We start from the raw sequence: 14,904 nt of genomic DNA, 5'->3' as shown, positions 1-14,904 counted from the left end.
GACCTACATTTTTAGTAGATTCCCTGGTGATTGTTACGCTCCCTAAAGTTTAAGACCTACTTCCTCAAACTACTGAACGTCTCAGAAATACAAACAATTGACATTGAAATTTGATCTCCCGAGAAAACCACACGTCTAGAAAGGGCTCAAAAACAAAGTCAGTCTCTAGGATCTGGCTTGGAGTTTAGAGACTGTGGTCACCTACGTCATACCCAGGATCCTTACCACCCTTCTAGGGGGGCCCTTTAGGAATCAAGAAGGGAACCTCAGTCTCAGTGTTCATGGAAGAAGTAGGGGCATAAAAGCTATTTAGGGAAGGAAATGGGCTCCAGATTCCACAAGCCTGAGAGGAGACCTAGGCTGAGGATGCAGGGAGGAAAGATTACTGAGTTTACTGACAGGTCATTGCTGCCCAGTTAACCATCAAGTTCCTCAATAGTTCAGGTGGGCTCCACTACCCTCTGTGGCCCCAGGATACGGCCCCAGGACTCACCTCTTTGGGCCGCCCTCCAGGATTGAGAGCGATGGTGAGAGCCAGCTCTGGGGAGACGCACTGGACAGGGGAGCGAACCCCAGGACTACGGGGCGATGCAGGTTCTGGCGACTGGTTCTCGTACTGCCCATCGCTGGCTGCCCGCCTCCGGAGAGGTGCTGGGGGCTCTGCAGGCTGCTTCTCCCGAGCTTGCACCCCTGGGAGGGATGGCAGGGCATAGAGAGCACTGAGCATAATGTGGGGGAAAGGATCCCTCGGGCCTAACTCCCCCAGAGAAGGCAGTGCATCTTAGCCCAGGGGCCCAGCTGGAGCTGGGCTTGTCTCCCCTCAGCACATCCTCCCACCAGCCTCCCTCTGCCCACACCCCGGTTTCTCTGCAGGGTGGGGGATCGGCTTAGATTGGCTGGCCTTCACCAAGAATCTCCACTCTGCACAGGGTTGGGGCCCAGAGCACAAAGGACTGATACAAGAAACAGATGTCAACTTCTTCCAAGCCCCGGAGGCAGAGGGCCAGAGCTTCCAGGCAAAAGAGGGAAGGTGGAGGGAGGAGAATCAGTCTCCAAGGCGACTGCATCAACCAACAAGCAACACCAGGCCCGTGGGGAAGACTTTTGGAAAGAATGAATGATGCATCATCTTGCAAATGGCGCTCGCGAGAAGAAATCAAGGAATGACTAAGTCTTGTCACAGTGTCCCCAGCCCCAGCCGGCCCCCGGAACACTGCTGGCCTTCTCTGGGAGGGCCCAACCCTCAACCAGTGCACCTCTGAAAGCTCCTTCCCGCTTCCTTTACGCTGGCCCCTTATCTGTTCACCCTTCTCCTGCCCCAAAGATGGCCCAGGTTCCAGCCTGCCTCTCCCAGCAGAGCAGCAGGCAAAGAGCCCGACGCCATGCGCCCCATCTGCTTCTGTGCACTTCCCTTCCATTCCGCAGGCCTGGGGATGTTGTTAATCTCACCCTCCCTTCCCACTCCCTCTTCCCACAGCTGGGCTGCTGCACGAAACCCATTGCCTCACTGAGCTGGCTCCAGAATCCTAGAGAACTCATTCCCCGGGGCCCAGAGGCCAAGACCCAGCCTGAGGGCGGGCCCCTTGCCCTCATTGTCCTGCAGGAGGAAATTCCCAGCCCTCCTTTCACCACCACCCGAGGGGGGCAGGTGAGAAGAGGTGCTGGGACTTATCAAAGGTCTTGTGAGACCCTGGCCACAGCAGCCTCAGGCCAGCACTTGTGGGCAGACCAACCGCCTCGTGGCACACATGCACACAACACACACACACACACGCACACGCACACGCACACACAGCTGGCCGCAGGGACACGCCAGCTCAACCAAGCAGAAGTCACCCTCATTCAGACTGAATCACCATGTACCCTCCACAGCGGGGTCTGCGTGGCCCTGGGGGCCCTTCAGCTCCAGCCTGGAGCAGCCACTAAGGCTGTCATCACGAGCACAGGCTGGGAAGCCTCCCTCCTTGTCATGAACAGCAGGCTGCCGGCTGCCAAGTCTAGGGATGGACACATACTCTCGAACACTCACACCATCACTCCAAGTCATGCACTCATATCATCTCCTGATTAGGAGCCCCATCTGGAGAGCACATGTAAGTGCAGAAGGTAGATGGGTGGGGCGGTGTTCTTTATTTTTCGGGGGGGGTGGGGATATTCTGAGGCTCCACTTCGGGCTCTTCGTTAATCAGAGGCAACCTGCCTACCATCTCAACCGAGGAAAAAAGAGCCCTGGCTAAAGACAGTAAACCAGACTCACGACTGCTTTACTGAAAGCAAATAAACCCCTTGCCTCGAAGGACCTTTATTTTCAGAATAGAAAAATGGGGGTCGCAGAGTCCTACCTAACCAGGGGCTGCTATGATCATCAACACGGATGAAAGACGGGGCCTGGCTCTAAAGGGTGGGGCAGCAGCCGGGACCCTCCAGCAATCCCAGGCTGCCAGCCCTCAGAGAAGCACCCTGACCGGCCCTGTCCCTGGCCGTGCTCCCCCCACCGTCGAGCCCCCTTCCCCCTCAGGCCTCTGGGGCAGCTTGGTCCAAAGCCGCTGCTGCTTCCACTCCTGGCAAAAACATTAGAGAGAAAGAGACGTAGCCATTGATTTTCTAATAATAATCGTGACAAAGGAGGCCCATTTGGGAAAGGCCCTTGGGGTTTGGAACCAACTTCAGCCCCAAGGTTAAAAGAAACGCATTAGGGCTGCTCTCAGTTCCGGCTGGCCCAGACCCGCAGCCTCTTTCTGGCAGGTCCCCGTGCCTCTGCAAGGGGTGGCCAGTTTCCCTGTTTGGGGATCCGATATCTGCCCTTGAAAACTGGGTCTGTTTCAATGCGAGGCCCTAAGTCTCCCAGAGGGACAGAGAGCATTCTCCCCGATGCACCCAGAACATCCCCCACATTCTGGGGATGCAGAGGGTTGCAGCGCCCAGAGAAGAGGCGGGACCGTTGGAGGGGCTTCTGGGCTTTGGAGGATGCGAGACCTGGCCCAAGGCAGTCAGACACTTGAGGGTAATCACACCTCTCCAAGCCGCCTCTCCACCACCACTGGAGTGGGACCGGCTCTGTCCAGAGGCAGGGGGCATGGACAGGTTGCCGTCCAAAGAGCTAGGGTCCTGCAGGGCAGAGCCTCCCACTGCAGAAGGGGGAAGACCCGGCATACCACTCCCACGGGGACAGCCCCTCTCCCGCAGAGCACCCACGGCCCCAGTGGCCAGCCTGGGCCTCTCACATTGTTTGAACACAGTGTCCCACTGTTGTCCGCCTTGGCAGTCCCAGATCTGCCCCGGAGCGCCTGGAGAGCCATGTTCCCTCTCTCTTGTCTCTCTCTACGGGAGGGGAGACGGGCCATGGCAGAGGGGAGAGAAGAGAGCCCCATTGTTCCTCAGCCAAGCTGGGACGTCTGGACACAAGCTGACAGCCAGTGTCAGAGAGAGAACACCACTCCCTCATGTCCCAGAAGCTGACGGATAATAAAAATAGACCCGCACTCCCCACCGGCCTCCTCCCCTCCCCCACCCCCGACCCCAGGACTTTCTTGGTCTCCTGGCCCCGGCCCCGCTCTCAGGGCCTCCGTCTACGTGCCCCGCTCCCTGCACACACACAGGCACACGCGTACACACACGTACAGACACGTGTGGGCGCACGCAGCCTTAGCCTGGCAGGAACAGTGGTGGGTCACAGTCACCCTCAGAACCTCCACACTCAGCCCTTCCCCAGCAGGAGAATGGGGGCCAGAGGAAGCTCACGAAGAAAGGGGGAAAGAGAGGCAGGCAAGGGACTCTGGAAGGTCCTCCCAGGAAAGCTGGTGGGTCCAGCCCTCCAGCCCCGGCAGCACGAGGAGCGGCCAGAAAGTGGCCTTTGGGATAATAACGCACTACATCCAGAAGCCCTTTGTCATCCTCCAAGGGATGTCACACACTGTGGGCATCGGACCTTCCCCTCCTCCTGGAGGACAGCGGTCACCTCAGCCCGGGGCCTCCACATTGACCACCAGACCTGAAGAGCAAGGGGCCGGAGCAGCCCCATCTCCCGGGGTCCTCACTCTGCTCCCCAGGATGGCGTTGTGCTCGGGGGAACAGCTGGCTCCTAGGCTCCCCTAAAGTGGGCTGGAACCGAGGCCGTGAATCCCCTTCATCACACACACACACACACACACACACACGGGCAATTCCAGGGGCTGTAGCCCTAACACACATCAATACACCTGGTTAATAGATGGAGCACGGCTGCCCACCACCCCCGAGTTCCATGGACATATGCCCTGGTGTCAGGCTTCATCACATGCCTCCCCTACCCGCCCCAGGACTGGCCGCTTCCACCCCGACAGACCCAGCTCTTCTTTCCAGCCTTCCAATTTCCAAAAATCTGGATTCCTCAGCTCCAGGTGGCGGGGCTGGGTGTCCGACTGCTTGCCTGGGGCTCCAGAAGGGAGGGGATCCGGGAGGCCACCTGCTGGGCCAGGGCACCAGAAAGCCACACGGCAACCACACTAGCAGCCCCAGGGCAAGCCATGCCAGCTCCCCTCAGGACCCCCCAGAACTGCCCAAACCCCCAGGCCCCACCGAACACCGCACTCCCCACCACTGGGCCGAGAAAAGGTGGAGGGACAGGAGAGGAGGGGGACAGGAGGCATTCTGCTAGAACCATCTCCCCATTATCCACGGACTGGGAGAAGAAGGGGCCGCGAGAGCACCAGATATTGCCACTGGGAGTCAACAGTTCCCACCCCACTCCACCCCCAAGGCTTTTCCCGGAACTGCTCAAGGCCACGGCCTGGGGTAAGCCTGAGCACATCGTCTTCTCCCTGCCCTGGGCCTCTGGGCTCTGAGGAGCAGAGAAAGGATGAGGTGATTCCCTCCCCAGAGCTAGAAGTCTAGGGGTTGTGTGTCCGAGAGCTGGTGGGAGACGCCAGTGGATGACATCGCCCTCTAACAGAGCAACGTGACTTTGATGGGGGGTCCACCATGTTGGGGCACATCAAGCCACCATGCAAAAGGCACGTGGCAAGGCTACGATCCTCCACGTGTCACACTGGGAGACAGAGCTCTGAGCAATTCAGAGACTTCCCCGGGAGTGTCACAGAGGAGGTCACAGGAAAAGCCAGGACCACACCCAGGGCTTCTGACTCTTGGCCATGGGTCCTAGGATCAGAGATTCAGGATGAGGTCAGAGGGGGTGCCCTGTCCCCAGGGAGTGCTGTACTCCAGAATGGACAGCGCAGCAGGTGGCAGGGCACCACTCTGCGCCTTGTGCCCGCTGGTCCACGCAGAGCTCGGCCTGGCTCCTGCTGAGGCTCTGGCCGGGCAGCCCAGGTGATCTGGCCAAGGTAGCTGGGGAGCCGGGCTGTCCCAAACCCTCACTGAGCACCCTTGTTGCAAAGGCCTGTGTGCCCACGGGGGGGCTGAAAGTTCACCTAGTCACCCCGGACCCTGTTCCCAGCAGGGAAGGCCAAGGCTGGAAGCATCAGGCCGTGTCCATGCAGAAGTGGGAGCACCCACTCATGCAGAGAGGAGGGAGGCAGGAGGAAGAAGGGGGCAGTGAGAGAAGAGGTGGGGGACAAAGAGAAGAAAGAGACGGAGAGAACAGAAGGAGAGGAAGGAAAGTGAGGAGGAAATGGGAAACGAGGAAGTAGAAGAAAGTGGGCAAAAATGTGGAGGAGCAGCGCATGAAGGAAGAAGGGAAAAGAAAGAAACGGAGAGCTCAGGTAAGTCATAAAGGGGGAAGCGGGGAGAGGAACCAACCAGAGAGAGAGGAAGATCGGAGCCGGTGGAGAGGAGGGTGCCCGGAGCCGACACTCTGCCCAGTGCCCTGCAGCCTGGCATTGTACGCTGCTCCCCACCCCACCCCGGGGAGCCGGCAGCAGGGAGGCAAGCAGGGAGGGGGGGCGGGGGGGGAGGACACCAGGCAAGGAAGGCACCACGCCCACGGCACAGGGGACAGATGGACACGGGACACACGAAGAACGCCAGGGACAAGGCATTTAACAAGACGAAACAAAACAAAAACAAAGAGAAAATCAAGGTTAGTCAGTGTTCTGAGTCTGGGTTCTGGCCACAGGCTGGAGGGGGGCGGGCAGGGTGTCAGACAAGATGAGAGGGTGGATCTAGGGTCTCGTTTCCCCAAAGGGCAGGTGGACTTTCTGCTGTCCAGCAGGACGCCACCCACCTCTCTCTTTTCCAACCCCAGCATGGAGCAGGAAGGTGCCAGCCTGGGACCAGGAGATTTCAGTCCTGTGGCCCCATACCTCACCCGCCCTCACGGTCAACACGACCTCATCCCAGGACCTTTCTCCTCTCACGGTCACCTGCTTCTTCCTGGGTTCGGCAGTGACCCTGCCAGTCTGAGCCCGAGGGTCATCTTCCTGAGCATCGGGGCATCCCTCGGCCCTTCATTCTTCCATCACACCCCTCTTAGTAACCCTCTTCCACGGGAGCCACTTAGGATTTTCTACTCCTGCCCCAAACTGCTGGGTACCACCGAAAAGTCCTTAAGATGAGGATGCACCGTAAGGACCTGTAAGGACCTGTGAGGTCCTTTTATTCCCCCCCAGCTGACTCCAATCGATCTCACAACACAGGGGCCATGCAGTGACCAACATCACCCTTTCCTGGCTTCCAGAGAACCACACCCTTTGAGTTTCCTCCACTTCAAATGCTGCTCCATACCAGTTTCTTTGCTGGTTCCTCCTCCTGCCTCAAATTGCTAAATGTTCAAGGCTCCAGAACTCAACCCTTCTCTATCTGTGCTCACCCCGCTAGGCGACATCATGCAGTGCCTTACTTCACATGACATCATATACTGACAACTCCCACATTTCTAAGCTCCAATCTCTCCCTCATAAACTCCCGACTCATACATCCAACTGTCTTGGACATTTCATGAGCACCTCAAATCTAATGTGGCCAAACTCACACTTCTGATATCCCCTCTAAGCCTGCTCTTCCCACGTCCTTCTCCATCTCAATAAAGAGCAACTCCATCCTTTAGGTGCTCAGGCCAGAAACCTTGACTTTTCCTTCTCTCACATCCCATGTCTAGTCTCTCTGTAAATCTCGATGGCGACACCTCCAAAATACGTCTACAATCTGAGTGTGTCTCACCATCTCCAGACACCATCCTGATCAAAAGCACCAGCATGCTAACTGGTCTCCCTCCTTCCATCCTGGCCACACTGATGTGTTTAGAGAAAGTCAGGTGAAGTCACTCCTCTGCCCAAATCCTTCCTAAGGCTTCTCACACCATGCAGAGTGTAAGCCAGAGGTCTTATGATCACCTACAAGGCCCACAGAAAGCTGGTCCCCATGCTCATTCCCTCTCTGATTTCGGGCCCCCTACTTTCCCCATATCAGGCACACTCCCACCTCAGGACCTTTGCACTTGCTATTCCATCTGGCACATTCCCTCCCTGCCCAGGGAAGCCTTTTCCCTGAACATCCTACCACCACCCCCCGCAACCCTTCACCCCTCCTTGGCATTTCACTGCTTTATTTTATCTCTATGGTGCTTATCACCCATCTGACATACTATATGTATATTTGTTTATTGTCCATTTCCACCTCTTAAAAAAAGGATCTTTATCTCTTTCGTTTACCACCATTTTTCCAGAACCTAGGCTAGCATGTAGCATGGATTAAGAGCACACATTGAATGAATGATGGAATGGGCCTTGATCTCAACTCCTATTTCCATGATGACATATAAAAATCGGGTTCTCAATTCAAGCTCCCAAGGCTTGACACCAATATCTCCCTATATCTGTATCCATCCTCTATTCTTATTTCATGAAGAGGTACCTCACCTCCTGGTTGAGCCTAAATTATCCACCTGGGTTCCTAAGCCTAACTCCCCTTACCTCCTTAGAGACCTAGTCTATCAATTTCTTTCTCTTCAATCTTTTTCTTCTCCCTCTTCCCTCCATATTCAACCTCTCCCTCCTCCCCCTCTAAAAACATTCTCACGGCTCCTATATTCACAGAAAGAAGCTCTCAGTATCTGGCTACCCTCTTTAGCTACCACCCTCTTCCCTCTTATCACAAAGCCACTCAGAAGAGGGGCTGATATGCTGTCTGCACCCTCTCATCTCTCACTCCTCAATCCCTGTCTGGTTTCTGTCACCACCACTCTATTGAAAATATGCCTTTGAAAATCACTGGGGCCGCCTAATTGGCAAAAGCCCAGTGAAGTTTCCTGAGTCCTTCTCGTCATGCTCTCTCCACAGTGATATTGCTAACCTCCCACCCCTCCTCCTGGAAACCCTTTACTATTCTGACTTCTGTGATGACCGGCTGTCCTAGTGTCCTCTCTCTGTCCTGAACATTTGTTCTTAGTCCCCCGTATGACCTCCATTCCCTCGTGGCCATCTCATTCTAAGTTCTTTTCTCTCCATGCCCTCTGACATATCGAGACCTCATCCATGCCCAAAGCTTTAACCTTTACCTTTGTGAGAATGACTCCCAAATCTATAGCTCTTTCCACTCTTTTGAGCTCCAATTCCGATGTCTGATTGCCTTCCACACATCTCTACCTGGAGGCTCCACTGTCACTCAAATTCAACATATCTAACACTGAGGTCTTCATCTTACACCAGACCTGCTCCTCCCGCTAACTTCTGGCTTATTAATGGAACCATCATTCTGTTTCTATTCATGGAGCCTCAGAATTATCTTTGATGTCTTCCTCTTCTTCACCTACTACATCCAATCAACTTGTAAATGCATCAGTTCTCATCCCACCACAGCATCCTTGGCACCCATCTCTTTTTTTTCATTTCCATGGTCAGCACCCTAACTCAGCCCCCATCACCTAGGTTAGCTAATAAGCTCCTAGCATCTCCCAGCTCAAAGTCTCTCCCTTTTTGTATCCTTTCTGCCCAGACCCACCAGATACATCTTCCTAAACTACAGCCCTGATCATGGCATCCTCTCCTAAACACAGTAATGGCTTCCTACACCGCCACTAGGTAAGATTCAGGCTCCTTAGTCTGGTATTACAACCAAACAGACGCAGGCCCCAGGCTACCTTTCTTGACTCTCTCTCACACAGCCTATATGCTCTCAATCCACTCTATTCTTCAAACATGCCTTAAGTTTTCCTATCTTCATTATGAGCCCTCTCTCTCCAACGACCTCACCCATTTTCAAAGTCCTACCCATCTTCCAAGGCTCTGTAAAAGCCACACTCAACAAAGAGCCTCCCCAATCTCTCCAGCTGATAGTGAGCTTCCCTTTTTCTTCATTCCCACAGAACTTTCTTCATACCTCTCTTACTACAAATAACTTCATTTTAAAGTTCCAGTTCTTTTTCCCCTTTCTAAACTCTAGACTCCTTAAGGATAAGATCAACTTCTGATTTCCAATATGCATTGAAATCTCTACCTCTAGAGACACCTGAGATCAGTACAGTCACAGAATCAGGATCATAAGATAACTTGATTGGACTCAACAACTATGACTCTTATTTCCTTTTCTTGTCTTATTGCACTGGCTGGGATATCCAGTACAATGTTAAATGATAGTGGTGATAACAGGCATCTTTATTTTGTCCCTGGTGTAATGGGAATGCTTCTAATTCTAATGTTTCACAAGAAAGTGTGACATGTGCTACAGTACCTACCCTTTGTCAAGTTAAGAAAACTAACCCTACATACTCTGAGCGCTAAGCTGAAATAAGACGTAAGGAGTAGTTGGATCAAAGTGGGATGAACCAAGGACATGGAACTGAGGTATAACAGCCTCAGCTGACAGCCAAGGAAAAAGAGCAGACTTGAGGGAGAAAGGCCAGGAGAAACCAGATCATACTGATGACCATATAGAGGTTCTCCCTCGGATCTGAGGTTACTCATGTTGAAGCTTACATTCCAGCTTCTTGCAGAAGAATGTAAAATGAGAAGAAAAAGGCAGTGCTGAAAGTCTATCCCTTGGCTCCTGGACTGTTCTACAAATTAATCCTGCCGGTGCATCTTTATCTACACAGCACTGCGGATAGGGCTACTGAAGAAGTTGTGCAAGCAGGACCTGCTGACATAAGAAATACTGTTCATGACAGGGCATGGACCCAAGAGGTCCTTTGTAGCCCTGGAGACCAAATATAACTGTCCCCTCTACAGCTCTTATCCCTTCTCCTGACTGAGTCACTCACAGTTGGTGGAGGAGATGACAGCAGGGTTGGAGGACACAGGTACTGTGCCAACAATATCCCTCCCTCCATAGGACTTCTTGGCAGCCAAAACCTGAGCAGCTACAGGATATGGAGGTGGAGAGGCAAGACCTCAGAAACTGGTAGGAGAGAAAAGGATGAGGTGAAAGCCACTACAAGATGGACATCCTTCTAGGGCCATTAAAGTATGGCTTCCTTCTGAGCAAGCTCTGGGAGAGCTATACAGAGGGTTCTGTGAAAAGGAGGAAACTCATCCTGCTCCCCCAGAGAAAAGCCCCTTGGATCCTGCCCATTATTAGACTAGAGTGTCACTATTCCTCAGGCCACCACCCCAACTCTGTAAAATATTGAGAGGGCCCATTCCTCTCCCTTCAACAAAACCAGGAGGAAAATGGTTTCTGCTGACAAGCCAGGTACTCCTTATCTCATGGGCCCAGATGTAGACAAAAGTAGAAGACACCAGCCCCACGGGGACCCCCATGGAGCATTTCACCCCTCGGGTTATAGAGCTACTCATCTTATGTTTTGACTCTTGGGTAAAGACAATGATGTGATGCTACCAGGGCAGGGGAAGTCCTTGATTGCCAATTTCCATAGTGTGAATACTGCCATTATGGCCAATTTCAAGTTACCAGTAGTTGAACTGGGGGCTGTGCTCTGCTCTGAAATACAGGAGCAGGGAGTCCAGGCCACCACACCAGGTCCTGGACTCAAACCCAACAGCCAACTGGCCTGGCCCCAGCTACTTCCCTAAACCCACCATCCATCCTCAGGGACGGCGTCCCCCTTCCTCCCTGTAGCTGGCATGGTGACTCAGCTTCCCCTAAATTTAGGAAAAGGGACAGAAGGCAGAGTCAGTTGCCCAGGCTCCCCTTCTGCTCCCTGACTACCCACCACCCTGTCAGCTGAGGGGCTTGGCACAAGGTCCCCCTCGCCCCAGGCTCTGGTCCACCCTGGTCTGGGCTTCACCTCCACAATAAAACCAACTCATAGGATTTCCCGCCCAGTTTGGCTGCCCCCGTGGAATGGTCACAGGCTTAGGCCAGAGGGAAGGAAGGGAGCCCTTCCTGCCCCTCCCAACATGGCCCTGGACACGCTGCCATTTCTTGCCTTTATCTCCCCAGTAAGCTCATCTGGTTGCCCCACTCTGTCTCCTCTCTCTGGAGAATAAGTCCATTCTCTGATAGGAAATAGGGCTCTGTTTCTCAGTGCCCGCTTCCCATACAGAGCTGGTCCTAAAGCAAGGACTAGCAGGACAGCTGAACAAGAAGATGGACCTTGGCCTCCCCAGAAACGGAGAAATATCCTGAAAGGACACACCAGGGTTGAACACTCAGATGGAGCCCAAGGGCTTCAGGACACCCTCTCAGGCATTGCTGTGCCTCTGGGAGGGCTCAAAAGGGAACTGGAGTCCACAGAGGCCTCCCTCCAACCTTCTCCAGGCCTTCTCCACTGCAGGCAGCTGCAGAGAGCATCTCCTCTCTGCCTAGAAAATTTGTACTCCAGCCCTGGAGTCACCACCTCCAGGAAGCTTTCCCTGATTGCCCTAGGTGGGAAACCTTGCTTTCCCAGGCTCTGGGGCTTTGTTCCCCACTTCTGTTGTAGCACACATTGCTCTCTGTTAGAATTATCTGTCTGTGTACCTGCTCCCTCACTAGACCGAAAATTCCTGATCTTTGAACCTCAGTGCCTGGCTTGGAGCCTAACAGGCAACGAATGCAGGAAGGGATGGCTGTCATGTGGGCTCCTGACAGCCTCTTCCCCAGGCCAAAGCAGCACCCGCTAAGGCGTGATGGCTGGGCCTGCACCTCGCTCCAGCAACACCAGCCACGACCAGAGAGGGAAGGTGTGGAGGGAATAAGGAGGGGATACCCAGAACTCATGGCCCCTGAGGCTCTTACCTGCTACCCGGTGGGCCACAAGCCCCTCCAGGTTCAATGGCTCCTCCTCTGGGGTTCGGGATGGGTCTGAAGTCACCTCCTTCGGTGGAAGCTGAGGCTGAGTGGTGAGGCCAGGGAGAGAGACTGGGGGCAGCTGAGGACCCGGAGAGCTCTGGGTGTTTGGAAGGAAGGCAGACGAGGAGGAGGCAGCTGGGCTCTTTGGACGGTAACTCTGGTTGGGCCCCGTTAGACATGGCTGATAATCATAAGGTGAGTAAGGCCTGCCAGGAGGGACAGACTCCAGGGAGGCCCGGGGAGCAGGCTCAGGGGTGCCCAAGGAATGCCCACTGGGGATGTAGCCAGATCTGGACTGGGTCAGTGGATGGGACTGGGCGGAAGAGCCAGAGAGGGGCTGGGAGGAGAGCGGGGAAGCGCCGGGCCAGGCCCCAGGGACACTCTGGGACTTGTGCAGTGGGGCGGCCGCCGTGGCTGGCTCCAGGTCCAGCATCAGCATATTGAGGGCTTCGATGGACTGCTCGATCTCCTGCTGGGAGGCCGCCCGCGGGAACTCGGGAAGGCCAGGCATGGGGGGCTCTGCCAATGGCTGGGGACTGGGCCTGCTGAGCCCGAGGCTCTCCAAGTGGGCTCTTTCCTGCTGGCGAGGAGGTGGCTGAGGCTGCCAGGAATTCAGGCCCCTCTGCACAGCCTCCCGGCTGCTCCCGCCCCGGGCTGGAGCTGGGGGCAGCTGGGGCTTGGTTTCCGGAAAGGACTGAGAGCGGAACATACCGCTGGGGTCATGGCCATAGTGGGAGGTGGTCATTGACTGTGGCCAGGCTGGGTGGGGCCCCTCCCGCTGGTAGCCAGCTAAACTCTCCTGTGCAGAGTAGGAGGGTCGCATGGGGGCAGGGTGGCCAGCTTGGGCAGGCACTGCCCGGCTGGCAGACTCATAGGGGTATCCCCCGCCATTGACTATAGGTTCCACGGGGTAGGGCTTGTCCAGACCGTTGGTCAGTGGAGACAGGGCCTCCGGGTAGCCCCCCTCACTGGTGTTAGTGACCCCATCCAGGGAGGACAGTGTGCCCATGCTGCCCACGCTGTGCCCATCCTGGTTGGGCAGCTCATCATCCAGGATGTCTGTCTCCCGCTCAGATGCCAAGGCCCTGCCATTGACGTGAACCTGGGCCGGGACGACATGGCGGCCGGAGGAGGGAGCAGCAGGGCCCCCCGCCAGGCGGGACCGGAGATGCTGCGTGTGGTACATGGTGCCTTGCTTCTCTCGCTCCAAGCCAAAGCCGCTGAGCAGGCGGTCCAGCTCGCGCTTCTCCTCGGGACTCAGGGAAGCAGGGGCGCTGGAGGGGCCGGGGGCAGGCTCATCGGTCTTGTCTGTCTTGGTGGAGGCTGTGGAGTTGCCCGAGTCGCTGCTCACGGAGAGGGTGTGCTCCACGTGGTTGGGGGTAGCCGACAGAGCGGGCCGCGTGGCGTTGACGGCCCCGGTGCTGCCGTGCAGGGAGTCCTTCTTCTTCACCTTGGCGTACAGGCTCCCGTCCAGGGGTCCCTGCGTGTGGCCCACAACCTCTACAAGGGAGGGACCAGAGGGGAGACAGACAGCAGATGTCAGTGGGAGGCGGGACATCTTCTATTCTCCCGAGGAAAGCAGCTGAAAGCTTCCCTTCCCTGGATCCCCAAAGGGAATCCTCTCAGCACCCCGAGATAGAGCCAAGGTGGCAGAGGGCAAAAGGACAAAAGGACTCTTTCCCCGAGCTTCCGAGCAGAGCCCTCCCCTGCACCCAGGGTCAGGGCCAGGCAGTGGAGTCCAGGGTTGGGCCGGGGTCCTGGGGGCAAGATGCCCCGGTCCAAAGCCTGGATGCGGCACTGCGCTCGTTTCCCAAGGGCCTGGGGTGTTGGGCTGAGATGGGGTCCAGCAAAGGCGGCAGGCCCGGTGTTAAGGAGGACACAGTTTCCCTCTGAATGCCAGGGCCCGTGGACGTTCTGGAAAGGAGCTTCAGGGGCCAAGGGTGGAGGGAGCATCTTAGGGGTTGAGGACACAAAAGTAGAGGTTTTCAGCAGGGAGAGGTGCCCCCTGTGCCACTTTGTCTGAGATGCTCTGGGGACCCCGTGAGCAATACTTTCTCTGAAAGGAAAAAGTGAGCGCTGGGTGGCTAGAGGCCAAAGGGCTGACTCAGGAACGAAGAACTTCCCTGCCCAGAGGAACTCAGTGATTTCACACCCTGTACAGTCAGCAGTCCAGCTTCCAGCCTTGACACACACACACACACACACACACACACACACACACACACACACCTCCCTTCCTCCCCCTCCAAGGCAGGCCCCCAACTGGCAAGAAAAAAAGCCCCCTCCCAAACTCCAGCCCAGACACCAACAATCACACACACACTCACACACAGAAAACCAAAAGACATCCAGAGACACACACTCCCACCAGAAATCACCCAAATCAAAAACACCCAGACGCGTGCACTCACGGAGTACACCAGACAGCCCCAGCACCGCGGTCAGAAAGAGCAGGTGTGGATACGAATACACAAATACTAATGTTAACAGTAACATTCAGGGAACACTTTGCTACGTTTACACATACGTTATTTCTAATCCTGTGAGTCAGGGTTGTTATGCCTATTTTAAAGACGGAGAAACTGAGACGTGAAACCATTTATTTGCAGACACATAGTACTTGGTAAAGCTGGGATTTTAAATCAGAACTAATTTAAAATTTTTTAAAAAACTAAATTAAAATCAAAGCTAAAGCAGAACTTCACAGACCACACAATTTTTTATTATCCTGCACTGTCATATCACACACACACGCACCCACAGAATAAACACATAGAAAGTAGCAATACCCCAAAATAA

The 14,904-nt window shown here is 55.1% G+C and overlaps 1 protein-coding gene across 10 annotated transcripts in view; it reads right to left on the bottom strand.

Annotated features, from left to right (window-relative positions):
* The window catches only part of TNS1 (tensin 1), a 205,251-nt gene that overhangs the window by 35,371 nt on the left and 154,976 nt on the right, over nucleotides 1–14,904 (bottom strand). For 8 of the 10 annotated variants that reach the window (XM_073807274.1, XM_073807276.1, XM_073807273.1 and 5 more), the window contains 3 exons: nucleotides 12,052–13,605; nucleotides 5,737–5,823; nucleotides 494–690 (listed from right to left, as the gene is read on the bottom strand). In XM_073807274.1, coding sequence (XP_073663375.1) covers nucleotides 494–690; nucleotides 5,737–5,823; nucleotides 12,052–13,605 — 1,838 coding nt within the window. The remainder of the gene's footprint in view (nucleotides 1–493; nucleotides 691–5,736; nucleotides 5,824–12,051; nucleotides 13,606–14,904) is intronic. The other 2 variants (XM_033859781.2, XM_073807275.1) reach the window with 1 other exon arrangement.

Source organism: Tursiops truncatus, chromosome 7 (assembly GCF_011762595.2).
Source record: "Tursiops truncatus isolate mTurTru1 chromosome 7, mTurTru1.mat.Y, whole genome shotgun sequence".
Classification (NCBI taxonomy): domain Eukaryota; kingdom Metazoa; phylum Chordata; class Mammalia; order Artiodactyla; family Delphinidae; genus Tursiops; species Tursiops truncatus.
The sequence above is the reverse complement of the archived record's forward strand: the minus strand, read 5'-3'. Positions and strand labels throughout refer to the sequence as shown.